General features: G+C 54.7%; 1 protein-coding gene across 5 annotated transcripts in view; it reads right to left on the reverse strand.

The window, feature by feature from the left end:
- Positions 1-8224: 8224 nt before the first annotated feature.
- The window catches only part of CYTH4 (cytohesin 4), a 32210-nt gene continuing 12962 nt past the window's right edge, over positions 8225-27472 (reverse strand). For 2 of the 5 annotated variants that reach the window (XM_055252437.2, XM_055252439.2), the window contains 10 exons: positions 26829-26895; positions 25957-26075; positions 24377-24457; positions 22668-22780; positions 20288-20436; positions 14291-14402; positions 12517-12593; positions 12055-12126; positions 11408-11562; positions 8225-10137 (listed from right to left, as the gene is read on the reverse strand). In XM_055252437.2, the coding sequence (XP_055108412.1) occupies positions 10065-10137; positions 11408-11562; positions 12055-12126; positions 12517-12593; positions 14291-14402; positions 20288-20436; positions 22668-22780; positions 24377-24457; positions 25957-26075; positions 26829-26895 (1018 nt within the window). In that variant the 3' untranslated portion in view covers positions 8225-10064. The other 3 variants (XM_055252440.2, XM_063622604.1, XM_063622603.1) reach the window with 3 other exon arrangements.

The following is a 27472-nucleotide window of genomic DNA, read 5'->3' on the forward strand; positions in this document are numbered from 1 at the left end:
AAAACACAAAGGTTGGCCAGGCGCAGTGGCTCACGCCTGTAATCCCAGCACTTTGGGAGGCCAAGGCGGGCAAATCACGAGGTCAGGAGATCGAGACCATCCTGGCTAACACGGTGAAACCCTGTCTCTACTAAAAATACGAAAAATTAGCCAGGTGTGGTGGCTGGCGCCTATAATCCCAGCTACTTAGGAGGCTGAGGCAGGAGAATGGCATGAACCTGGGAGGTGGAGCGTGTAGTAAGCTGAGATTGCACCACTGCACTCCAGCCTGGGCAACAGAGCGAGACGCCATCAAAACAAACAAACAAACAACAACAAAAAAACCCCACAAACAAACCACACACACAAAAACGCAAAGGTTAGGCTTCACCCCAGCCCTGGTGGATCAGAAACTCTAGCGCTAGGGCCCAGCAATCTGTTTTAAGGAGCTCCCCATGTGAGCTGGAGGCTACAATTAGAGAATGACTGCTCTGGGTTCCAGGAGAAGGTAAGGAAAGCACGCACGTGCTTCGGCTGCAGAAGGCAAGTTGTATTGGTTCAACCGTTTTGAATTACCTATGGACAACAGGTATTGTGAGCCTGTAAACGGCCACCAACGGCACCTCTGAGAAGCCACGCAGACACGGTTTTATCCATGGAGGTATTTAAGACAAGGTATTTATAAACATGGAATACTGGAAACACTCTGAGTTTCCAGCAATAGGGGACTGGGGAGAGAAACCTTGGTTCATCTACAAGATGGCTGCTGTGCAGTTTTGAAAAGTGAGTGTGTAAAGACCGCACAACGTGATACAGTAGGAGCAGACAAGTCCTCCTGGGTTGCCCAGGACTTTCCCAGTTTTAGCACAAGAAGGCCTGCATTTTGGAAAACTCCTTGGTCCTGAGAAAATGGGGACAGTTGGTCACCCTAGCTATAATCGGCACTAGTGCCGCACACCAAGTATTACTGCCCTCGCATGTTGCAGGGCCGGTGGTAGGATGGAATTTCGTCTGGCCTTGCAGTGAGGTAGCTATGTGGCATGTTTTGGCTAATGCAATGTGAGCAGAAGTGGCATGTCACGTCCAGACAGCACTCCTGGCAATTCATGCCAGGATGGCACCTCCTCAGCCGAGGTCCCTGAGTGACTATGATAAGCAGAGACTCCATGCCAACCCCTCCCCTGCAATCCCAGGGCATAGGGTGTGAGCTAGACATAACCTCTTGTGGTGTGTGAAGCCACTGAGATTTGGGGATATTTGTTGCCACGGTGTAACCTAACCTGTCCTGGCTGGTATACACGTGGACATCCGGATTTCATAGTCTTAAGGCTTAAGTGTTAAGGCCGGGCACGGTGGCTCACGCCTGTAACCCCAGTACTTTGGGAAGGCCGAGGCGGGCGGATCACTTGAGGTGCGGAGTTCGAGACCAGCCCGGGCAACACGGCGAAACCCCGCCTCTACTAAAAATACAAAAATTAGCCGGGTGTGGTGGCGCGTGCCTGTAATCCCAGATACTCGGGAGGCTGAGGCAGGAGAATCGCTTGAACCTGGGAGGAGGAGGTTGCAGTGAGCTGAGATCGTGCCACTGCACTCTAGCCTGGGGGACAGAGTGAGATTCTGTCTCCAAAAAAAAAAAAAAAAAAGACGTAAGTGTTAAGGTTACAAAACTGCATTTGCAGTATCATTGCAGAGACATAACACATAAAGCGTAGAGGTGTGCTAGAAATATCCTGAAATGTTTACAAAAATATCGGGAGAGGAATTCTTGGTCTAGGTTTTTTATTAACTTTTAGGTTTGGGATACATGTGCAGATTTGTTATATAGATAAACTGCCATGTGAGGTTGGTATACAGATAATTTTGTCACCCAGGTAATAAGCATAATACCCACCAGGTATTTTTTTCTAATCCTCTCCTTCCTCCCACTCTCCACCCTCCAGAAGGCCCCAGTGTCTGTTGTCCCTCTCCTAGTATTTGTGTGTCCTCATTGTTTAGCTTCCACTTATGTGTGAGAACATGCGGTATTTGGCTTTCCGCTCCTGTCTATGTTTGTTTGCTTGGGATAATGGCCTCCCGCTCTAGCCGTGTTGCAACAGGGGACATGATCTCATTCGTTTTTTGGTCTAAGGTTTTTCTTCCTCTTCATTGCGCTTTCCAATTTTCTGCAATGAGCATGTTTTATTAATTTTTAAATGGGGGACATTTTCTTAAAAAATCATTTCTTTGGATCAAAGGTTGGTCCCCTCTGGGCTCTTATTTATGAACTGAAAATCCCTTGGGGGAGGGAGAAAGAGAAGAGTTAAGCTTTAGCCTCAAAGGATCAAAGGGACTGGAAAGGTCACAGAATTAATCCTCGCCCTCTGCTGAAGCCTTCCAGCTGGTGGGTCCTCCTGGCCTTGACAATTGGATCCGATGCCTGTTCCTGGTTGTGTGACTCTGGGCAAGTCACAAGCTCTCTGAGCCTCCACATCCTCATCTGTTAAATGGGAATAATCCTGTTTACCTTGTGGGCTCCTGGGAGGATCAGATGAGGTGAAGTATGTTCTACAAATGCCAGCGACTTCTGCCTCGGGCTTCTTCATGGAGCCTCTGTGCTGGGTGACTTACGGCGTGTCCCTGAATGTCTGTGAACTTTGATTTCCTCATGAAAGAACAGGAAGGATGCTTTTATAGGCCAGGGCATTTCTGGATGGGGCTGGAGGACCCCGTACAGAAGCCGAGAGGGATGGAAAAGGAGAGGCCTTGTGGGCCTTGGCATTGAGCAGCTGAACAAAAACTTTGAGCCTGGCAACCCCAGACCAGGAAGCCAGCCCACCAAAAGCCAAATGGTGAAACCTCTGGAGTCTTAAAGTAGCCCTGGGGACAGGGGTGGTCAGGGAGGGCTTCCTGCAGGAGGAGAGCTGGCAGGATGGCATGGACAGCCCCCATTACCTTCCATGGTTCTGTCCTGTTCAGAGTCCTCAAACTCAGCCCTCTCGAGTGAGACTCCATCAATAATATAACAGTGACAGCTAATATCTGCTGAGGGCGTGCAGTAGACCAGGTTCACCCAATCCAGTGTCAGTCCACACGGTGCCACTTTGGGGTAGGACTCGGGGAGACTCACCGTGGAGAAAAGTTCGCTGGATGAATTGGTGGCGGTAGAGGCTGAGCCCCATCTGCTCTGGAGGAAACAGCTGTCCTTTCCTTCTCCAGGATAAAGCAGCCACGGGGCACAACTCTTCCAGTCCACAGGGCCACCCAGAGTGACCCCAGTTCCTTGCTGCGCCTAGAGATATGTCTGATCTCTAGGGTGACCCTATGTCTTGGGGTGCCTGGAGCAGTCCTGGTTTCTGCCTGTTGTCCTGGCGTCCCCTGGAATCCAGATTCCAGCACTCATAGGAAGGGCCTATTATGGATGATGAGTTTGTGGCCGCCCTGACATAGGTTTCAAATCAGATGGCGCTGGTTCCATGCCGGCTCAGGTCCTTCTTGGCTGGGCCAGAGTGAGCCTCAGGGCCCTTCTCTGTAAAATGGGGATAGTCACGCCTGCTTAGGGAGTGCTGGAAGGTTGGAAGACAGCATGTAGGGGGAGGTGCTGGCCTTAGCGAGTGCTCCATGGTTGGCGGCTTTGGCCATGACATATTGATGCTGGGCATGGTGGGGGTGGGCAGGGCTGTCCAGGGCAAACCATGGTCTTTGTGGGTTACTTTTGAGGGTCACGTGCTGTTAAGAACCCGCACACTGGGATTGGAACCCAGGCCTGCAGGTGGACCCCAGGACCCAGATGCCTGCCAGTACACACCACTGAGCCAAGACTAAATGGCCAAGAAGGGGGAGGGGGAGAGGAGGAGGAGATAAGAGGGTGTGAAAGAGGAGGTGGGAAGGGCTTTCCACTGAGCCCAGGGCCCTTATTTAACTCACAGCTGAAGGTATCCACGGGGAGGTCCTGCTGCCCCTCTGACGCAGTGCGACCTGTTCACCTCCCCTCTCCCTGACTCCTTCCCCCCACCTGCCCTTCCCTGGGCTGTTTCGGGGAATGCTGTCACCTCCTACAAGTCTTAGTCCTGGAGGCCCATCAAGCCTCTTTCCTCCTGTCCAGCAACCACTCTGTTCCTCCCTCAGCTCCTCCAGCCTCCTGTGGCCCACCTAGCCTCCTTAATCCATCCCTTGAGTGGTCGATCCTAGGGGCTATCCCCAGATGGCCTCCAGCAGAGTCTCTCTTCTGCTTTGAACCCTTTTCTGGCTCCCCTTCCCCGTCCTGGTAAAGTCACCCACGCAGGCTGGCCAGTGTGGCTCTGCTTCTGTTCCATTCCAAGTCCAGCTGTTCTAGGCAGGCCTCCTCCAGGCCTACCAAAGAATTCACTGCTTCTCAAATGTGCCAAACTCCTGTGTGGGGGCTCCGTGCTCCACTCTCCCCAGGCCCCACAGCCCCCCTTCCCTCATCCTTACTGTCGCTCCCAATGCTGTCCCCACAGCGAGGTCATTTCTTCCTCCTCCGCCGGCCCTGCCTGCAGACTGGATTCGCCCACGTTTCTCCAGAGCCCAGTGCCCGGCCTGGAACCGCCACGGGAAGAGCATGTTCTCCCCAGCGAGGCCCTGTGGAGTCTGGCTTTTCTCCTGGAGGGTGGTTGGTGGATCTTGGGCAGAGGAGGCTGTGCTGTCAGGAAGAAGCCAAAAGGGATGGGACAACATTGCCAGACAGGGAGGGAGGTGGGGCTGACTCACGGGGACGGTCCAGAGAGGGTCCCCACTGGGCCAGGATCACATGGCAGTTTGGGGCAAGGCCAGGATTTTGACCCAGATGTGTGTCACTCTCTGGCTTCATGCTTCAGCCATTCTGGGTGCAGTCTAGAGAGTTGGGAGGCATGCAGGAGTGAGCAGCTGGGTCTCTGGTGCCCCTCAGAGGTCAGGCTGTCAGGACACTTTGGGTAGGAGGTGGTCCTGCCATTGAAGGGAAGGAGGGTCTGGAGCCTGCAGTGTCCTGGTGGGAGCAGGCCTGTCTTTGATGCTCACACTTGCAGACTCCTGGGGAAGGCCTGAGTCATCGCTGAGCCGGCAAACATATTTAGCTCCTTTTATGTCCCTAATAAATCAATTTCTCCAGGTCTTTCACACCCGCCACTCGACTTGGGCTGCCTGCCCCCATCTCCTGTCCCCTGGCAGCTCTGTGTGCCAGGCTTCAAGATGGAGGGGCTCCTCCTGCCCAGGTACCTGGCAGGGGCCCACTCTGCCTTCTCCAAGCCCTGCTGCCCCGGCCTATTCCAACCCAGAGCCTTCTGTGCCAAGCTAGTCCTCCCTCAGGCTGGGATGTCTCCGTTTAGCAGCCACATTACTGGATGCCCCACTCGGAGCTTCATGCAGCCAGAGCTGCAGCCCCAGAGCTGCAAGGATCCTGCACGGTGCACACAGCTAAGTCCCAGCCAGCACCCAGCCTCCCTCAACCTTGCATTCTTTTGGCCCACTGGGGCTTGTGTTTGGGGCCCAAGGGAGTTCCAGAAATACCTTGCCTCGACCTGCATCCTTGTCCTGTCTCCTACTGGCCCCACTGCCTGGAAGGCTCAGACCTCCACTTGGCTTATCTTTCCTGAGCACACCTCTTCCAAGAAGTCTTCCCAGATCTCCCCTACTGCCCCACTGCCCACATGAATCTTTCCCCCTCCAATGGCCCCAATTCCATGTTTTTGTAGCTCCATGAAAGCATGCCCACAGTCAGCCTTGTGATCATAACAATAGCAGCACGTAACATCCCAGGAGCTGCCCAACGCTGTTGTTAGCATTTTACGTATATTTAATTATTTCCATTTTATACATGGAAAACCTGAGGCTCAGAGAGCTTAGGAAATCTGCTTAAGACACAGGGGAGAGGTGAGCCTTCACCATGGCCCTCTGGGTGGCTCTTACGGCTGCGCCACCACCCCACCCCGTGCCCTGTCACAGTAATGGCTTTCATGGTACCTGCTCATTTTCCTCCCCCGCCATCCCTTCCAGGGCAGGAGCTGTGTTGCAGCGGTGCCTGTTGCATGTGGAAGTCCCCCTTCAAGTTTTGCATCATGGAACTCACCTGGCCCAACCTCTCAGGGAGGAAAATCCCAGAGAGGGTAAGCAACTTGTTCAGGGCCCCACAGCCAGAAAGCAAGACTGCGCGAGTCTCCCAGCGCCAGGCCCGATGCCAGCCCCAGCAGGGGTGACTGTGCCCAGCACGAGTGGCGGGGAGGCCCATGCTTGTTTGTGTCCATGGGTGTCCACTGGGCTGCTCCAGCCCTTGGGCCCTGGTAGACCAGATGCCTCCCCCTTTAGGATGTCCAGGCCAGGGCTCTACTCTGGACAGAGACCCCGTCCCTGCAAGGGACAGCTGGTCAGCCCTGTCCAGCCCTGTCCAGCCGGTCCAGCCATGCTGGCTGCAGCGTTGAAACTTCTTATCCACGTGTGGTGGGAGCCCCCTGCTGACCAGAGCGAGGAGTGGCAGAACGGCAGGAAGGCGAGCAGAGATGCCCTGGAGAGACTCAGGGGGCCAGTGAGTCAGAGCCCAGCTCTCCATGCTCCTGGCTTGTGATGTGGCCTCTCCAGGTACTCCTGCATCTCCTGGAGACACCAACGTTCTCATAGCTCTCGAGGCCTCTGGACATTTGCACCTGCTGATGCTGAGACCCAGAGGGCCTTTTATCAGTTAACTTCAGGTGAACTAGCAGTTATTGTGCACCTATTGTGTGCTGGGCACTGAGTAGGTGCACGGTCTGGCCCACAAGGAGCCCACAGTTCAGTGTGGGGCAGACATGAGGTGCGTTCACTGCATTATCAGGTGCGTGTCCTGTCCCCAGCCTGGCTGCCAATACTCGAGCACCCTCCTCAGAGAAGCCTCCCCGGATTGCCCTCTGCCCAGCCCAGCCCAGCCCTCAACTGCCCGCTCTGCCTCCTCTGGAACAGCGTGTGTTCAGCACTGCAGGGATGTGAGCCCCATGCAGGCAGGGATTCTGCCTTGTTGTACCAGTGTCTGGGACAGTGCCTGGCACACCGTAGGTGTTCCATAAACATTTGTGGGATGTACAAATAAATGAAGGTTATTGAATTCAAGCTCCTCCATTACCCACCAAGTGATCCTTGGAGCAACAGTGCTTGCACTCCTCCAGCAATGGGGAACATACTACTCACCTCCCGTGGCAGCAGGCTTGCCCTTCCTTCCTTCCTCCCTTTCCTTTCTTTCCTTCTTTCTTTCTTTCTTTCTTCTTTCTTTCTTTCTTTCTTTCTTTCTTTCTTTCTTTCTTTCTTTCTTCTTTTTCTTTCTTTCTTTTTTCTTCCTTCCTTTCTTTCTTTTCTTTCTTTCCTTTCTCTCTCTCTCTCTCTCCCCCCCTTCCTTCCTTCCTTTTTTTTTTTTTTTTTTTTTTCAGACAGTCTCACTCTGTTGCCCAGGCTAGTGTGCAGTGGCATGATCTCGGCTCACTGCAACCTCTGCCTCCCAGATTCAAGCAATTTTCCTGCCTCAGCCTCCCAAGTAGCTGGGATTACGAGGCATGCACCACCATGCCTGGCTAATTTTTTGTATTTTTAGGTGAGGTCTCATCAGGTTGGCCAGCCTGGTCTTGAACTCCTGACTTCAGGTGATCCGCCCGCCTCAGCCTCCCAAAGTGCTGGGATTACAGGCGTGAGCCACCACGCCCGGCTCTTTTTTTCTTTTGAGTCAGAGTCTTGCTCTGTCACCCAGGCTGGAGTGCAGTGGCGCCATCTGGGCTCAATGACACCTCCGACTCCCAGGTTCAAGCAATTCTCCTGCCTCAGCCTCCTGAGTAGCTCGGACTACAGGCACCCACCACCATGCCCAGCTAATTTTTGTATTTTTAGTAGAGATGGGATTTCACCATGTTGGCCAGGCTGGTCTCGAACTCCTGACCTCAAGTGATCCTCCCACGTTAGCCTCCCAGAGTGTTGGGATTACAGGTGTGAGCCATCACGCCTGACCGGCAGCGACTCTTTCTATCTTTAGGCAGCATTGCCTGCTGGAAAGTCCTTTTGCCTTTCCCTGGGCTTGTCAGAACCAGCTTGTCTGCACCTGCTCTGTGGAAGCCCCATTGGCTGTCCAGCCCCTGGGGATGGCTCCTGTGCCAATGTCCTGGGGATGGGGTCCTAGGGCCCTCTGAGTGACCAGCTTCCCTGCCTGGCACTCCTGCCCGGCCCTCCTGCCCTCCACTGGGACAGGGACAGAGGTGGAGGGCCCGGTGGGGTCAAGGTGGCAGCCGCAGTCACAGAGAGGTCAGAGCCCACTCACGAGTTGGATCAAGAGTTTTATTCTCTCTTTGGAGTGACTCCCAGAACAGCCACTTATGCCCAGAAAATCCATGATCCCATCCCCTCCATGATGGAGGAAGCTGAGGACCAGAGAGGGGAAAGGAGTAGACTAAGGGAGTAGCCAGTGTATCCCAGGAGCAGGACAGAATCTCTGACCCCTGACCCCTAGCCCAGTGCTCCTCCACCACCCCTGGCTGCTCCTTCATGGACCAATGAGGTGACAGAGGCAGGGCTTAGTTCACAGGCTGACAAGAATCTGTGGATGTCCTCAAATGTCCCACAAGGTCTCCTCGTGCAGATGCCCAACCCAGACCTTGTCTGGTGCAAATCACTACCAGGTGCTTGCAGACCTCCAGAGACAGGAGTCTCACCACCTCGCAAGGCAGCTACTCCATCCTGACCCTGTGGAAGGTGTGCAAATGTGGGCGTGGGTGGGGACAAGGAGAGGCGCCTCGCGAGCTGCGGTTCCTTCTGGGGGATCCACATGCTTCTTTGCCCACTCAGGCTGGCAGTGGGGCAGAGGCGACCACATTTCCTGTTCCCCTGCCAAGGAATTTCCCTCCAGGGGCTCCCCTGGGCCTATGTGAGGGGGTGAGAAGTGTTTCCTGTTAGTGGACTCCTCCTCCAGGCCAGGCCTCCCTGGAGACAGAGCTGGCTGCCCGGGTACTGGAAGTCAGCTCTCCTCTGATGATACTGCTGCAGAGGGTCTCGAGATGCTGGGACCCGCCGGGCTGCCCTTTATCACCACGGGACTGCTGGCCAGTGGTCTCGCAGGAAAGCCATGGCCAAGACTCTGCCTCTCCAAGCATGAGCTCTGTGTTACTTGCTGGCTCAGCCACTGCCTCCAGGCAGCCCTCCTGGTAACCACAGTGCACTAAACTCTCTCTTCTTGGCTTCTTGGATATAGCACCCATCCTGCTCGAGTCCCATCTGTCTGGGATGTTCTCCGTCATGTTCTTGAGGGTCCCACCTGCTCCTCTCCCCGAAATGGACATCCTGGAAGGTGGGGTCTATACTGCTCTTCTCTCCCCAGCAACGTTGAATCCAGAGTCTGCCCAGGCTCCGTAAACAAGGGCTGCCATCTCCAGCTGGAAGCTGGAACACAGGGCTAGCAGAGGCCAAGACGTTTCTAGTCCAAATACTGCAGTTTTACAAGAACTAGAGAATGGGCATGACTTGGCAGAGGGCACACAGCGAGTCAGAGGCGGAGCTGGGACTGAGCTCGTGGGGTCTGGGCTCCTAGGGCAGTGCTCCCGGGGTTCTGTCCCGGGGTCCTGTCCGTGGGTCTGAGCTGTGTGTGTGTGCTGAGCTCTCTCAGGCAGAGAGGGCCAAGCCCAACCTGAGGACAGGGGAGGGGCTGGCAGAGATATCCCTGAAAAGGAAAAGCCTTGCCAGGGAGAAGAAGCACTTAGGGACCCCACGGCCCCCTCCTACGTTGAGGGCTGACAGCATCTGAGTGCAGAGAGCGCCTTCAGAGCTGAGGACACCGAAGTCCAGAGAGAAGAGAAGATGCAGCATTCTGGGGCTGGTTTTCCTGTGGCTGCTCTCCTCATCCCTTCCTGTAGTGCACGTAGGGCAGGGGCCTGCAGCCGGGTGCCCAGGCCAGGGGGCCTCATTGCTGGACTCAGTCCACTGCAGCTCCCACCCACCCTCCTGAGCTCTGCCTTCCCCTCTAGAGTCAGCTCGAGGTAACTGACAGAGCAATGATGTCTGTGGCCCAAAAGAGTGCACTGGGGTGGAGGTGGGTCTCCAGGCGCTGCAGGCGTTGGGACTCTCAGGGTGACCAGCCCCCAGTGCCATTTCCAGTGCCACCTCCAGGAATCTCACTGCTTGCTGGCAATCTTCTTCTTCCGAGTAGAGACCAGGTCATAGAAGGGGACACGGGTGATGCTGGCTCTAGAATGAGAGTGGGGGGAGAGATTTCAGGGCTGGACTGGCCGTCAAGGGAGTCTGCTCTCCCAGGGCTTGTATTGGGCATGGGACTCCCAGGGAGGTGTCAGCCTGCTCTGCCACAGGGGAAAGGCCAGATGGACCCAACAAGGGCTGTGCCAGCGTGAGTCCAGACTTGCTAGCCTAGCCCAGTGTCCCATGGGCAGGGCCAGGGTGGGTGAGGCCTCCGATCAGGAGCTGAGAGCCTTGGGAATTCTACTCCCAAATGTCTCTGGGCCCCTCTCCAGGCTCCCACTGGCGACCTTCGGAAGGTGATGGGAAGAACTTGGGGTGGAGCTGGCAGACCTGCCTGTTGGACCCTGCTCTGTCCCTGGTTCTGTGGCCTGGGCAGGTCCCTCCCATCTCTGGGCCTCAGTTTCCTCATCTGTAAGATGGAGGTGAGAATGGGTCTGCCTGGCAGCCTCACAGGATGCTCTGCTGCAAGGCCCAGGGGAAAAGACCCTGCAAGTCCCAGGACACGGCCACTGCCCAGCAACCACTTCTGCCTTCCTCTGGCCACCAGGCCTCACCCTCACCAATGTCTTGGGCTGGCTCAGAGTCAAGCCTTGAGCAGGTTTGCCATCTTGCCCTTTACCAGATGCATCTTCCTCATGTCTCTCCTGTTGGTGGCACCACAGAACCAGTCCCTAACACTTTGGCTTTCCTCACCCAGCCACCCCTCCCTATTTATCAGTCTATGGCTCCCCAGTGCCCCAGGAGAAACCGAAGCTCTTCACTACAGTGGCTGTGGCTTGCCATGCTCAGCATTTTCAGCTCCCACACTGCTTAGCCTCACTCGGACTCCGAGATGCTGTGCAGGTAGCCGCCTGCTGGTTGCCCACACGGGTCCGGGTCCTTTTACCTGGAAGTTTATCTGGAAAGCCCTTCCCTCCACCTCCACCAGGTCCTTCCCAGGCCACTTTGGATAGTGATGCCAACGAGAGCACTCACCACGTGCCAGGCAAGGGCGGGGCAAGAGCTTTATGTGCAACTCTTTGCTGTATTCTCCCACCAACCCCATGCAGGTGGTCTCTCCCTTCCCTGTGTCCTGGGGCCTGGCCTGGTGCCAGGCACACAGAAAGTACCCATGGAATATGGGTGGAAGGGGTTTGCCAGCCAGAAACAGGAGGGAGAGACTGGAGTTAGCTTCCTTTACAGATAAGGAAGCAAGACCCAAAAGAAGCAGGGCCTTCTGGAAGGTGACAGGAAGCTGTCCCCAGACCTGGGCACCCCTTACCGGATGGCCTCGATCCACTGGTCACGTTCCTCAGCACTGCTGGCTGAGATCCGGTACGACTCATGCTTGCCTTCCACCACCCTGCCGTCGCCATCGGTCTTGCAGGCCTTGATTTTCTGGCCTCGGCAGCTGGGGTTGTAGAGCTCCAGGCAGAACTGTGGGGAGGTGGCCAGGCAAGGGTGGGAAGAGAGGGAGGCTGGGTGGGCCCTCCAGGAGGCTCAGAGAGGCCCACACACTAGTGTCTCTGATCAGCGTGACAGCCCTACGACAGGCGAAGGGGCAAGAGCTGCTGCTCCCACACTGAGCACTCTCTCTGTGCCAGGCTCCTGAATCCACCATCCTCCCTAAAGTCCCCACGTGACATGTGGGCTCACTGAGGTTCTGAACGGAGCGGAGCTTACTCAGGGCCATCCAGCCAGTCGGCCTGTGTGGGACAACAGGGGACAACCACGTCCTTGGACTGCCATTGACCTTTTCCCACTGTCCGTGGCCCCGGGAGGGAGAGAAGGCAGCCCTGAGCCACAGAGAAGGCGTAAGGGGCACAGCCTGGCTTCCTGGAGAGCCCAGCCTCAGGCCCTCTCCCCACATTCTGTTTAGGAAATTTCCCAGTGGCTCCAGCCTCGGGGCCCGGCAACCTGAACACCTACTGGCTTCTTGGGGTCGTCCACCTTCTGCACTGAGAGGTTCTCAAGAGGTATGATTCCCCGTGGCTCCTTGTCCTACAGGGAAAGGGGAAGGAGGGTCAGGGTCAGGAAGCAGAACCCTGAGGCCCAAGGCAGGGTGTGAATGTGTAGGGCTCCCCAAACTCAAAGAGGAGCGTGCTCGTCTTCTGAGACTGTCCAGCCATAGGGGGACGGAAGTTAGAAGCAGCATGTGAAGAGCTCTGGCTGGAAGTTAGGAGGCCCAGCTTTAAGCCTGGGCTCTGCCTGGGACCTTGGCCTGGCCCTCCTCTGTGTATCCGTTTTCCCCATCTGTAAAATGGGCATGGAAGGGAACTGAATGATCTCAAAGGATCCAAAGCTGTGTTAGTCGACTGCTCAGTGGGAGTTGGGAAGGGGGTTGTGCGGGAGGGGCCGGGACAGGGGAAGGCCCAGGGGACCCCTGCTCACAGTGGTGAACTCGAAGTAGTAGAGGCAGTTGTCGGTCAGGATGAACCAGCGCCGTTTCCACGTCTTCACGCGGCCCCCTGTGCAAGGCCAATGTAGCAAGCTGGTCAGTCCTCCTGCTGGGCCACTGACACCTCCTCCAGGGAAGGGCAGGGCCTTGGATGCTTTCCCCTGGACCCCCAGCTGAGTGCCCTAACCCTCGTCCACCACACCTCCCCCCAACATCTATCCCTTTCTCAGACAAGAACCTTAGTGGCTCCTGTCACCCCCAGGCTTCCCTGGAGCTGCTTGAGCTGGCGTTTGGGTGGCCTCCGTGATCAGGTCCTAGGAATGGCCAGGTCCTAGGAAATGGCCATTCCCTGCTCTTCCTGGCTACCGTCATCCATTGCTTCATTCTTTAGCTTGGTCCCTGCCTGGCACTGTGCTAAGCATTTCATCCTGCATTTGCCAGGCGCTGCTCTAGAGGTTTTAAAAAATATTACTTATTAATCCTCATGACCACGTATGAAGAGGAGATCATTTTTAACCCCATTTTACAGATGAGGAAACAGTCATGGAGAGGTAAAATCGCCTGCCTACGGTTCAGCAGCAGAGCTGGGATTCGAACCCCCATGTCCTAGTCCCAGAGCCCAACTCTTGGCCATTTTGCTGCACATTTAACCCTCCCAGAGATCATTCTCCCCATCTTACAGCTACAGAAACCGAGGCTGAAGAACCTGACCATCAGTACTTGGGTGGAGGAGCTGGGGTTTGGGCCCAGGGCTGTGTGACTCTGAGGCCCCCTCTCCCATCTGAGTTGGGATTTATGACATAGAGCTTCTTGGGGGCGGACAGCACGTGGCTGGGGCAGGACAGGCTGAGTGCTCTGGAGGCGGATGGACTGGGGTGTGGTGTGGAGAGTCAGAGGGCTCGGGGGCTCCTGGGGGTTCTGGGCAGGACTGGCACGGGGCTTGGTAGACAGGAAGTGCTGGAGGCTCAATGTTGCTGGAGGTGAGCCAGGTTGAGACCCCTGCTTCAACATGAGGCGTCTGTCCTCACCTGCCCTGGAGGTGCTGTCCCCGGCTGGGCTGTCCCTGCTGGAGAGGCTTCCGGAAGTGTGTGTGGGAGGCAGGGGCAGGCGGCCGGGCACTGGGGTTGCCCTGCTGGATCTGCAGCCACTATTACTGCAGCTCCCACCCCAGCCGCTCTCTGCAGGGTGCAGGCCCTCCCTGCCCCCAGTCAGCTTGAAGGGAGCCTCCCCCTAAGCCACATCCTGTCATCCTTCCTCCCCTCCTTTAGGGAACCTAACCCTCTGCCCCCTCATATCTGCCCCTGGCTGGCTGTGTGGCCTCAGGCAGATCCCTGACTTTACTGTTCGGCTGTAGGGTAGACCAGCACCTTGCCTGAGCTCAGTAGGTTCTGAACAAATGGTACTTCCTGCTATGACTTCTCTCCCCATTCCTCTGGGGAGAGAGAAACAGAACCGCAGCTGAAGTGTTTATCAGTGGGTCTGTCTGCCTCTCGCCCGGCTTACAGCTCAGGCCCCACCACTGGCTCCCTTCCTTCTCAGGACGGATGGATGGATGGGGCAGGCAGACGGCTGCACTGGGGGCCGGGAGACCTGGGGCTATCCAACTCCATCCCCCAGGATGCATGTGAGCCTCGTGTCAGCTGTGGGCCTGTGCGTCCAGGAGTGTGCATGCGACGATGTGTGCCCGCGCATGCAGGAGTGTGTGTGCGACGATGGGTGCCCGCTCGTGCATGAGCGTGCGACGACGTGTGTCTGTCGGTCTCTCACCCAGCTTGAGCAGCCAGCCCTCCCGGTCTGGGTTGAAGAAGGTGTGAGTGAGGTCATTGCCGTCGTCCTCAGGGATGGAGAATGGCTCACTCTTGATGCTGTCAAAGAGGTTCTGCCCCAAGACAAGGGAGAGAAAGACCTGGCTGTGAGTCCACCCGAGTCCAAGGCCTAGGCCTGGCCTGGCCTGTGTGGCCTTGAGCAAGTCACTCACCTGCAGGCATACCCTTTCTTCACCTGTTTATCCTGGTCCCTGGGCTTTTCTTGGTGAGCCCCTCCCTGGTTCCCTCCATTCAGCCTGGCCCTGGCCTTGCCACCCCGCCACCCCCGTCATACTTCCCTCTGTGCTACTGCAGGGCAGAGCGAGCAGGGATCAGCCCCTCAAACACACACATATACAAACATACATGCTTGCACACACATGTGCACACTCACACATATGCACGTGTATGCACATTCACACATGCATGCACACTTATATAAATGCATGCTCACACATACATGCACACACATGCATGCTCACACACATGCACACTTATATGCATGCACACTCACACATACATGCACACATGCATGCATACTCACACACATACGTGCACACTCACACACGCATGCTCACACATACATGCATACTTACACGTGCAAGCACACTCACACATATATGCACACATATACATGCATGCTCACACATACATGAACACACACGCATGCTCACACACATGCACACTTATATGCATGCACGCTCATGCACACTCACACACATACGTGCACACTCACACACATGCATGCTCACACATACATGCATACTTATACATGCAAGCACACTCACATATATATGCACACATATACATGCATGCTCACACATACATGCATGCTTATGCACACATACATGCACACACGTATACATACACGCTCACACATACACGTACACACATGCACACTTACACACATACATGCACACTTATATATATGCACGCTCACACACATGCATGCTTGCGTGCATATACATGCATTCTTCCACATACGTGCATGCACACTGACAATATACATGCACACATATATACATGCATGCTCACACACATATGCGTGCTTACACACACAGACACAGACACACAAAAACACACATATTCTCTCTCTGTCTCTCTGTCTCTGGGGCACAGCAACCTTGGCAAAAGCCATGGTAGGAGGGTCCTTTCCTGCTTAGGTGCAGCAGCAGAGAGGTCCCTGAGTTGAGGGGCCACTGAGGAGCCACCAGGGAGGAGGATAGGCCACTTCGTGTTGAGAAGCCCAGCTGAGGGAGAGCCCAGGGTGGGATGCTGGCTGTGACTCTCAAAAGCCCCTCTCCTAAGCAGGCCTATGCTGGATGGGCCCGGGTGGGGTCTGGGGAGTTCCCAGAAAGCAGACTGCAGTTCTCCACGGAAGCCTTTCTGGCAGTAAGAGCTGGTGACATGTGGGAGAGCAGCCTTGTAGGGTAATGAGCTCTTTGTCGCCGGAGGTAAGTAAGCCAGGTCTGCAAGTTCCCTGTGGGCAAGGTGTGGCCGCTGGTGCCAGATCACCCCTGTGTGCTTTGAATCTCCTGCCACGAGATATTGCGTTCTATGAGCAACCTGCCTAGATTGCCAAGTGTTTGGAGAACCATTCTAAACTGCCCATTTCTGCTTATTAAAAGCAAGCGCAGTGTTATCTCAGAGGATGAAATCATTTCCTTCCGCTGTGTTTGTGTGTGCTGCTGCTCACATGTTTCTGTTCAGATGCTTTCTTCGAGATTTTAAATGAAAAGTCTCACAAGTATCATTTGACTCTCTCAAAGTTTTAGAAATGGAGCTTGCTGGTTCTTTAAGGTCCTTTCTGACCTCAGATCTCAGGGGTCCAGAGTCAGGGGTGGGCTGGGAGTGGCTTCCCCGGGCTCAATCTGGCTGTGGGGCTATGGGGGAGGGGAAGAGCAGGCACCAGTTTCTCTCTGGGAAGCCCCTACATGCATCCCCAGGAATTCCCAGGTGGCACTGGCTGGTTGAACAAGGGCCTGAAACAGGAAGGCCCCATCAACAAAGCTGTCAGCACAGACAAATATTTGGAAGCCCAAGGAGCTGTGCAGGGGGGCAGACAGGGGGTCTTAACTGCCACAAAACCCACAGGGGGACACAGCAGCTTCTGCGGTCACTGTATCAGCCTGTACATTCTGCCCCCGCAAAGAAAACGGCTGAGTTCACCCACGTTTCCTGTCCCCTGTAGACACCAGCCTCTCCTGCAAGAAAGCGCCCTGCATGCACTGCCGCCAAACCCCTGGGCCTAGCTGTCTTCTCCTGGCTGGGTGGATGTGCAGAAATGCAAGGGCCTCCTTCTGGTGCCCCCGCTGGCTCTGTGTCCCTCCACCCCCACCTCCTCAGTTTCCCTCTGGGGAGTCTCTGCTCCTTTGTGTTCTGTCCAGGTCACTTGGCAGGGTTGACACCCACAGGTCCCCAGCCCCAGGCTCCAGGAGGGGGTGAATGACTCACATCTGGCTGATTAGAGCATTTTATCCTGCTAGCCGCAGTTCAGGGAGTTCAGTTCAGGCCCAAGCCAGCCAATAAGCATTAATCCTGGGACTTTAGCTGAAACTGCTGAGGAGGAGGACTGTGAGGGCACGGGAAGGCTGGGCCATCTCTGCCACACCTGGGCAGAGCTGGTTTAAGAGAGAAATTAATACAGAGGAGGGGTTTGCTGAGAGATGGGTCAACTGGATCGGGCCCTGATGTCACTGGGCACCTGGATCTAGCTGAACCTGAAGGCAACATTTCTGAAGGCAGATCGATCTCTGATCTTTTCAGTGACACGAATTGAGATTCCCCTAGCTAGGAAGTAACTGGTAGCTGGAAAGCACAGCCAAGTCCTCCATCCCCAAATCTTGGCTTCTGGCCTCTGCAGAGGGATAGGCACTGAAGTCCATCATGGGTTTGAATGAGGATTCCTCCAGCTATCTCTTATGGAGCTCGGTGTCCTCTGCTGTAAACTGGGGACGGGATGACTTAATAAGAACGTAAAGTACTTAGCACTGTGCCCTGTTCACAGTCCATTCTGACCGAGAGGCCTGGGCAAGGACCCAGGAGGTGCAGGGCTGCCTATGGCAGAAGATGCCTGGAACTGGGAGACTGTTACTCTGCCTGGTCCTCAGTTTCTCCAACTGTAACACCGGAGAGTGGAGTTCTTTGTCCCCTCATCCCCTGTGCCTCCTCCACCCTAGCTCCCCCTCCCATAGCCCTCGGGGTGGGTGGTTCCTCTCCTAGCTTTTCTCAAGGCCTGCCAAGTGCCAGGCGCCTGACAGCTTCTCAGAAAACAATATGAAGCCAGCATCATCAGCCCACTTTGCAGATGAGGAAGCTGAGGCTCACATCCAAGGTCACACGGACATAAGGGCAGAGCTGGGATTTGACCTCCCATCCCTGTGAGTCTGAACTCACTGTGCCTTCACCCTGAGCTTCTTGGGGACTCTGCCCCTTCCCCATCTGGATGGCCAGAGCAAGGTTGGCTCAACCCTCCTGTCCCCTGTCTACCACTGTGCACCTCTCCACAGCCTTTCCTAGCTGCGCATCCTCGTGGTCTGTGTACCCTTGAGGTGACCTCTCTTTGGGTCACATCTATGTAGATTTAATTTTGCAAACTTGGCCACTTAAAAGCATTACATGTCCTCCTCACTTAACGGGCCCAAATTGGAGAATCCTTCTGCAAAGTGGTGACCTTCGACTATCTGAAGGTGCTTAAAACTGAATCCTTGCTTTACATATGGGGAAAAATGAGGCCCAGACAGAAGGCAAGAGGATCACCAAATCCACACAGCTGCCTGTGTGTTTCTTTTTGACCTGGGAAGCTTCAGGATTGATTAGCCACTCCAACTACACCAGGCACTTGGCTGAATACCTTACACTTCTGCACTAATCCTATGAACCGGGGCTCAGAGAGGTCAAGCCACTTTCCTAAGGTCACACAACCAGAAAGTGGGGTAGCCGGGACTGGAGGCGTTCTGACTCTGGCGCTCTGTTCTTTCTCCTAGTCTGTGTCTGCCTCTCTGGGCTGCCAAGGAGGATAATAAGGGCTTCCTAGACCTCCCGGGCAGATTTTGAAGCTAAATTGAGATAATAGGCCCCAAAGCCTGGTGAGGAGAAACTTACAAGTTCCATACAAATGCGGTGCATTGTTATTAAAAAAAAGGCTCGAATTGGGAAAAACAGCTAAGGAGGGAGATGCTGAAGAGGGCTCACTGGGAGCTGGAGGCAATAATGTGGCACCTGGGAGAGCGGCAGGACCAGTGCTGGGAGATAATTAACTCATTCCCTGCCAGACACGGTGTGCCCTCATAGCACCATGAGGACCCCAAATGAAATGAATCACCAATGCTCAAATGCCTTTTAAAATGTTTCAGGCATTTTACTAAATGCTGGGGCTTTTTTCGTGATTAATTATTTTTCATAGTGACTTAAGCCACAGGTCCTGTTTTAGCTGGGGAGCCATGCAGGAGGCAGGTATTATACACCTGGCACATGCTCTGCCCGTAATATTTAAAACAGTTACTCCCCGTGGCAGGTATTATTATCCCCACTCTCCTGGCAGAGGGGATAGTGGCTTCAACTCCAGTGAGTCATTGCCCAAAGTCACCTAGCAGGCAAACGGGGAAGACGGGAGTAGACCTGAGCTCCAACCAGCTCTCACGCTATGGGGTGGCTCCTCTCTGATGCACTTTCTCCTCTTGGGACCAGGCAAGAGGTGGGTTAAGGGTGAGGCAGTTCTCAAACACCGAGGGGCACCAGAATCATTCCAGATCCAGGCTCCACCCCAGCCTTGGAGGCAGGAGGTATACTTGGTGCTGAGCTGGGACGGTGGTGTTCGCACCCCCTCCGCCCCTTCCTGCTGGGCTCTGACCATGGAGGGGATTGAAGCTCATGGGGCTCTGGGGCATCTCCAGTCCCTGAAGTGAATTTATCCATTCATTTTTCCTAAGCCAGGCTCTGAATCTCTCCTTCCTGTTCTTATGAATTTCCCCTGGCTCCCTGTGGCCCATAGGAAACAGGTAAACTCCTGAAGCTGTCATTGGAAGCCCTGGACCCTCTGGCCCCACCCTGTCACCCACTACTGTGCATATATACCACACCTCGGCCACACTGGACACCTCTCCTTTCCCAACCAGGACACGCCTCCGTTCTGGCCACTTCTTCTTTTTGAAATGTCCTTTCCCGGCTTCTCCTCTGGGAGCACTCCCATGTAACCTTCAAGGCCCAGTTCAGAAGTCACCTCCTCTGTGGAGACTTCCAGGATGGCACCCTTCCCTGCCCCCAGAGCAATGACAGCCGCGGTGACAGCAGATCTGCGTCTCCAGAGCTCCACCCCCACAGCAAGCACGGCATGAATCATGCAGCCTTGTAATTCACATGTGTACAGTCCTCCCACCAGACCCTGAACTTGGTCAGGGCAGCATATGTGGTTGATTCATCCCTGGGGCCCCCGTGCTGGGCGCAGAGCCTGGCGTGGTGTGGCAGGGGTACAGGCTATTTGAGGAAGTGACCGGAGGTTGGCTCCTTCTTGGCTCCCCGGCTCAAGCAGGGCCTTGTGGAAGACCTCAGTTTCCTCCTCTCTAAAGGACAGAGTCTGAGGGTTTTCAGGCCTGACACGCTGAGTGTCTAAGAATCTCTATTCTAAGAAATAGACCTGGGCTGTGTGAGGTACCCTTTTGGGAAAACGTGAAAGATGGCTGCCCAGAGTCCCCCAACGGCTTAAATCTGGGTGGACCTCCTGGGTGGTCTATCTCGGACACCCTTCTCAAGATGGGGGCCTCTTTTGGGCAGGCGGGTTTCAGGACCAACACGCTTTGTGATGGTGCCTCTCAAGACAATCACAGCCTGGGTGGGCCATATCAGCAGAGTCCCCACTGGAGGCTATCTATCTCAGAGGAGCCCCTCCCGGGCCATCCATCTAAGGACAGGTCCCTCCTGGATTCCCCCGGCCGGGCTGGGTGGGCTGCGCCTCTCTCACCCGCAGCTGGTCCTCGGGCAGGTCGCTACCGTTGTTGATGCCGCGGTTCATGGACACAAAGCGCTCGAAAGGCGGCCTGTCCCGGACGTTGGGATTGTGGAGGCTTGTGTTGAGCATGATGATGGAGAAGGACAGCACGTAGCAGGTGTCTGCGGAGGGGACAGCGGTCACAGTTCTGGCCCTGGCCACTCTCCCTGCCTCTGTCCCGGCCCCTTCTAGGGCCCAGAATCTGCCACTGCAAGGCCCCGAAGGTCCACCTTGTCCTCCTGGCTTGGGCTTAGAGGCCCAGCCTCCCCTCCCCTCCCACTCTTGCTGGTCCCCACCCCCCTTAAACTAACCTCTGCCTCTCTTTCTGAGCCCCTTCCTACCTCCGCGCTTTGGCTCCTGCTGGACCCCTTGCCAGGCCTGCCCTTCCTTCCCTCCTCTCCGCTTCAATCTTCCTTCTTGCTCAGCCACTGCTCGGCTGGGGACCTCCTCCCCGCAGAGCCCTTCCAGCCCCCTGCCCACTCTGTTCTTTGCCTCTTGGAACTCGGAGAACACTCATTGTTAGCAGCGCTGTTCAGGGCTGAGCCACTGCTGCTCTGTAATCTTGCTGGCGTTCCTCCTGAGCCCCAGCGCCTCTCCCATTATTCAGACTTTCAAGCGCTCAGGAGGGAGGGCTGGGCTGATGGCTGGGAAAAGAGGTAATTGCTACTCTGGCGAGGTCTTTTGTCGAGTATTTGGGCCCTGGATCCAGAGCCAGGGAAGTTCAGCTGCGTCTCCAACTCTCTGGTTGACCTTGGGAAGTACTTGACCTCTCTGACCTTCAGCTTCCCCATCCTTGACATTCAGAGGTTAATCTTTGAAGTAACTGCCTGTTCTGGAACATCAATTATTCTATCTGTGATAGCAGTGGCACCGAGTGTTGTTGGTGCTTGCCCTGTGCTAAGCTCTCACATCCCCATGCCCATCCTATGAGGCAGGTCCTGTTATCACTCCCATTTTACAGATGAGGAAACTGAGGCACAGGAAGTTAAGCTATATGCCCGACATTACAAAATTAAGAAGTAATTGGACTGTGATTCAAATCTGGTGCTTTAAGATGCCTTCTTTCCTACCTACAACTATTTATTGAGTACATACTCTGTGCTGTGGGCCTGTCAGTCATTGATGATGGGTCTGACAGGGTCCCTGCCCTTGCAGGACGTTTAGACTTGTGACAGATAATAAACAAGCAAACAAACACTAACTTAAGATCTAACCACAAAATAGAGCAAATGTTCTGGAAGGTTTGTCCATGGACACAGCCAGGAGGTGGCGTCCTCGCGGACAAGTCACTTCATCTCTCTGAAGCTATATTCCATGCGTCAGGGAGGGATGAGAAGACTACTGACCTCAAACGGTTGATGTATGGATGAGTAACTTTGGCTTGGTGTGGTGGCTCATGCCTGTAATCTCAGCACTGTGGGAGGCTGAGGCGGGCGGATCACCTGAGGTCAGGAGTTCGAGACCAGCCTGTCCAACATAGTGAAACCCCATCTCTACTAAAAACACAAAAAATTAGCCAGGCATGGTGGTGGGTGCCTGTAATCCCAGCTACTTGGGAGGCTGAGGCAGGAGAATTGCATGAACCCGGGAGGCGGAGGTTGCAGTGAGCTGAGATCACACCATTGCACTCCAGCCTGGGTGACAGAGACAGACTCTCTCTCTCAAAAAAAAAAAAAAAAAAGGATTGAGTGACTTTGCCTGTGTAAAGCACTCAGCGCATAGGGATTACTCAATATACAGGGTTGGTTATTGTTATGACAACTAGATCCAGAGAAGAGGCCAGGACAAGTTGGCCACAATGGTCCCTCGCCCACCCTGTCCTCTGGACGTCTTCACATGGGCATTAGGTTAGCCCTGGGAGAGAGGGCTACGGAGGACTGATCTTTATGTATCCCTTCTATGCCCCTTTTGCCTCCTACACCCTGCCCAGGCCATTTCATGCTTCTGGGCCTTTGTTCCAACTGAAACTCCTGCCAAAAAGGCCCTTTTTCCCCTTAACCTCCTGGAAAACTCCTATTCATCCTTCAAAACCCCATTCGGACCTTACCGCCTCTGAGAAGCCATCTTGGACATGCTGATTCCCTTACTCCTGCCCTCAGACGGGGTGCTGCTGCCTTAGCTTTAGCACCCTGTGCCATCATCTTCTGCCTCCTCTCCTAAGAACTGTGTCTCAAGGCAGCTCTGTCAGACAAGCACCCAGCAGCAATGAAGTCGGTGCTCAGTGAGGGCTTGTGAAGGGGTCTGGGCTGCCAGGGTCTGGGTACCTGGGGGAAGCCTGAGGGGGTCTGTGAAATCTATGCCTGGCAATGCTGAAGGGGTCCTGGAGCCCTGGGTCCCACTCCCCGCCTGGCACCTGTGGACTGGAAGACGCCCGGGTTGCAGAGGCAGTATCGAGTGGCAAAGGCCTCCATCATCCGGTCTATCTTCTGGGCCTCGCCCGGCAGCCGGAAGCTCCACAGGAACTGCCTGGGGGAGAAACGGGGCCACGGGCAGTGGAGTGGGTGGGCTCTCGCGGGCCCCAGACAAGCTGCCCTGCCTCTCCCAGGTTTAGTCTCTGTATCCTGTAAGTGGGGGAATCTGCAACTGTCATCTGGGCTCACGGGGAAGTGGGATGGGCACCAGGGAGCCCCAAGCACGTGGGAAGCCGCCAAGAAATGCCTTTTCTTGCAGAATACGGAACTAAGCACACGCCCCGCTCTGCACATCTGAATCCCAGCACTGACGGCAGCCCAGTCTGCCTCAGCTGGAAAGGGGGCCTCTGCCTGCCGCGGGGTCTGTGGCTCCCCGCACCTGGCCTTTGGGCCCTGAGGTCTGGCTGTGGGACCCAGTTGGGGAAGGGGTGGGACAGGGGTTTCGCCTTGCTAGGGCTCCCTTTCTTGGAACCTCGACTTCTCTCTAGCTCTGGAAGTTGGTGGTTTTGACAGCTTCAAGCTAAGTTCTCTGAGGGTGAGAAATGGGCCTGTATCTCTCACTTCTCCTCCTGGGCTTCACACAGTCCTGGGCACCTAGCAACGGCTCAGTAAATAAGTGAATGAATGAATGAATATGTGAATGAATGAATGAAAGAATTTATATGGGAGACTCCCAAGTCACCTACCCTTCTCCCTTAAAGAGCTGGGAGTTAGAGAACACTGGATAGTGGTGGCTTCTTCCTTCTCTGTATTGTGAACTCCTACTCACCCTCCAAAGCCCAGATCAGATGCTCCTTCTCGGAATCTGAGTTTTCGAGCAGCATCAAGACTTGCTAAGCAGTCACTGTGGACCAGTTCTAAACACTTTCTCATTTAGTCTTCACAATGCTATGAAGTTGGTACTATTATTATCCCCATTCTATGGATGAGGAAACTGAGGCACAGGAAGGTTTATTTATTTTTTTGTGAGATAGAGCCTCACTGTGTTGCCCAGGCTGGAGTGCAGTGGTGTGATCTCGGCTCACTACAACCTCCACCTCCCAGGTTCAGGTGATTCTCCTGCCTCAGCCTCCCAAGTAGCTGGGATTACAGGCGCCCGCCACCACGCCTGGCTAATTTTTGTATTTTGTGCGTGTGTATGGCTTGCTCAAGATCACACGGGGGTGAGCAGCAGAGCTGGGATTTGAACTGTATAGTCTGGCTCCAGAGTTTGCGCTTCAAACTGATAATTGTACTGCCTCTGTAGTTGTAAAAATGAGTACCAACAACAGTACCCTAATTAGAGGCTAATAAGTCATAATAATTGGAATACATGCTAAGCAGTCTTATAAAATAAATAAAACATGCACTAATCCAAAAAGTAGGAGAATGACCATAATAAAATAATAATGATTAGAATGATTAAATATGGGCATGATAGAATTCTAACGTAGTAAGAAGGTAGTATTTGCTATTTGCAAGGAACTAGGCCCTTTCCCAGGCGGTCCACCTTAGCTCTGTGAGGCAGTACTATCATGAAGTCATTCTTGTTCCTTGCCTCCTCTTCTTTGCTCCCAATCCTTTGTGCTGTTAGCTGTGTGGATCGCGACACCCCCAGCCACCGGGGCTGTGCCACCCTTGAGGGCCGGGACCTTGCCCCAGGACTACTCACCTGAGGGCCTGGACGAGGTTGAGGTTGGCGAACTCGTGGCAGTCCACAAAGGCCTGGAGGACCTGCAGGTTGATGGGGTCCCTGGGGAGGGGGCAGAAGGGAGGGTGGGACACACTTGGATACTTGCTGGCACCCACCTCCTGGAGGGGGTTGAGTGGGGGAGGGAGAGGAGAGAGACATCTGTCTTTCTGGGGTCCAGCTGCCATCTGGTGTGTTTACATCTGTCCCACCCATATCACACCTCGAGGGCACACCCTTGTCCTCCCATGCAGGAACACACACCTTCACGGCTCACCAGCGCTGGTCTGGCCTGGGAGGGGAGCCCTGGTTTTGGAGCAGCCTGCCCTCAGTCCAGGCCTTCCTCATTTCCTGTAACTTCCCACCTGGTGACCTCGTGGAAGCCACTTGACCTTCCCAGTCCCAGCTTCCTCATCTGTACAAGGGAGAGAAGCTGACCTCCCCCATCTCCTCCCTCTCACCAGCTCCTGAAGCAGGAAGGTGCCCTTCTCACCATCTGCATCCCCTGCTCACCCCGGGAGGGAGGGGTGTCCTTGGGAGCTGGGGGAGGGCTGTTGACTCTCTGGTCCAGCTTCACCCCCATCCCCTCGCCTACCCCTCAGACCAGTCCTTTGCCCAGAGCCCTCCCACAGATCTCCACCTCCTCGCCCACTACATCCTCCCTCTCTCCTCCCTTCCAGTTTAGATTCTTGAGCCTGTTTCTGACCCCAGGGCCTTTGCACTTGCTGCTCCTGGACTGCTCCTCATGCCCTCACCTCTTTTACATTTTGGTCAAATGTCACCTTCTCCATGAGACCCTTCCTGTCCACACTATTCTAAATCACAGCCCCCAACCTATGGTCCCCAGCATGTCTTTCTTTCTTTTCTTTTTTTTTGAGATGGAGTCTCGGTCTCAATCTGTTACCCAGGCTGGAGTGCAATGGCATGATCTTGGCTCACTGCAACCTCCGACTCCTGGGCTCAAGTGATTCCCCTGCTTCAGCCTCCTGAGTAACTGGGACTACAGGCACCCGCCACCACATCCGGCTAATTTTTGTATTTTTAGTAGAGACAGGGTTTCACCATGTTGGCCAGGCTGGTCTTGAACTCCTGACCTCGTGATCCACCACCTCGGCCTCCCAAAGTGCTGGGATTACAGGCGTGAGCCCTGAGCCTGGCTGGTCCCCGGCATTTCTGACTTCCCTTCCCTGCTTGATTTGTATTCCACAGAGCTTATCATTCTCTAACATATTTTACATCTACTGAGACCTGTCTCTCCCACTAGCGTGGACCTCCTGAGGACGGGAGTTTTGTCTGTTTTATTCACTGGTGTACACCCAGGGCTTAGGATGGTGCCTGGAACACAGGAGACCCTAAGCAACATTTATTTGTTGAATAAATGACTAAATGAATGAAGGCAGTCAGGCTTTGACTCAGAATCTGGAGGAGATGATCCGTGAGCCCCTCAAGCCCTAGGAGTAATGACTTTCCTAATATAATTCATCCTCTCACCTGCACATCCACACCTGTACACACCTGCACACCTTCATTTCCTGCCTCCCTAATGCTCCACTCGTTCTTACCTCTCCCCCAAGTAGGTACCAATGGCTGTCTTGTTGAGGCCCTCGCCTTTATACAGGAACCGTGCAATGTCCTGGATGTCAGGGGTCAGAAGCTTGTGCTCAATGAAATACTGGATACCCTGGAGGGGGTACACAGAAGCCATGAGCAGCTGCTGCATGGAAGCAGGCCTGGGAGGGGGAAGGGAGGAAGGAGCTTCCATGGCCAGAGGCCTGGAGCCTGGCATTCTGGTGTTGGCACGGTCTGTTCTGGGAAGTTTTGACCCCTCCTTCACAGGAGCTGCCTTTGGGAGGTGGTGAGTTCCCCATCACTGGATGGGTGCAAAGAAAGTCAGCCTTCCTGCCATGAACCAGGTTCATGCCAGGTACTCCCCAGGGTCCCCTTCAGCCTGACATTCTTTGATTATATGCTTCAGTGATTCTAGGAATTTGTAATTCTGAGATTCAATGATTCAGCCATTTCTTTTGTTCCCCTAAAACTCATATTATTTAAAAATAGCGTTTCATTCTTTCACACAAGTAATCTATGTCTATTGTATACAAGTTAGAAAAAACCAGCTCAATCCAAAGGGGAGGAAATTGCCCGGGCCCTACTGCTTGGAGGCAGACAGCTTCCATCCTGATGACCTTCCTTCCCTTTCTATGTGAAAATGGGCTCAGACCATGCCTGTCACATTTAAATCTGCCTTTCGGGAGTAGACAGAGCGCCCGGCCACAGCTGGCCATGGGGCACTGGACAAGATGCCCAGCTCTGCTGGGCCCAGCTTCCTCCTCTGGAAAGGGGTCGTGTCAGCTGAGGGGAGCGAGAGGACACCGGGCAGGTGCTCCCATGCAGCCTCCACACCCTGTGGCCCGGGCCCTCCACAGCCGCCTACCTTGGCGGGGTCCATGTTGAACTTCTTGCGCCCAATGCACAACTCCTTCTCCTTCTGGGCCATCCGGCTGTGGACATGAGGACGTCAGCTTAGGCTGCCCCAGGACCCTGAATTACCCTCTCCACTCTCCAAGGACTCTTGCCTCGGCAGGAGCCCATACCCTCTAGGGACCTCCAAGTGTGGCCTCCAGGTCCTGCATGGGAACCACCTGGGTGGGAGGGAGAAGTGCAAGGCCTGGCCCCTCCCAGAGCTCTGCAGCTGACTCCTCTGATGGGCCCAGCATGGGCATTTAGCAGCTCTCAGTACCCTGGAGCTGCCACGTGGGAGCAGGTGGAGGGGCCCTGTGCAAGAAACCGGGGGAGGGGCGAGGACTGAGCGCGCAGGCGCTGGAGCCAGGCTCCTGGATGTGAATCTGAGCTGGGCTGCTTTGGGCGAGTCACTTCCTCTCTCTGGGCCTCAGGTTCCTCATCTATAAAATGGAGGTGACACCACCACCTGCCTCCCAGCATTGTTGAGAGGTTAAAGCACCTAAAACAGCAAGGCGTAGGTGTGTTATGTAGTTATGGTTGTGGCTGGAACAGGGGAGCTGGAGAAACGGCCACTCGTGTGTGTGTGCATGCTTGTGTGTGTGTGCGTGCTTGTGT

The sequence above is a fragment of the Symphalangus syndactylus genome, chromosome 18 (genome assembly GCF_028878055.3).
Source record: "Symphalangus syndactylus isolate Jambi chromosome 18, NHGRI_mSymSyn1-v2.1_pri, whole genome shotgun sequence".
NCBI lineage: Eukaryota > Metazoa > Chordata > Mammalia > Primates > Hylobatidae > Symphalangus > Symphalangus syndactylus.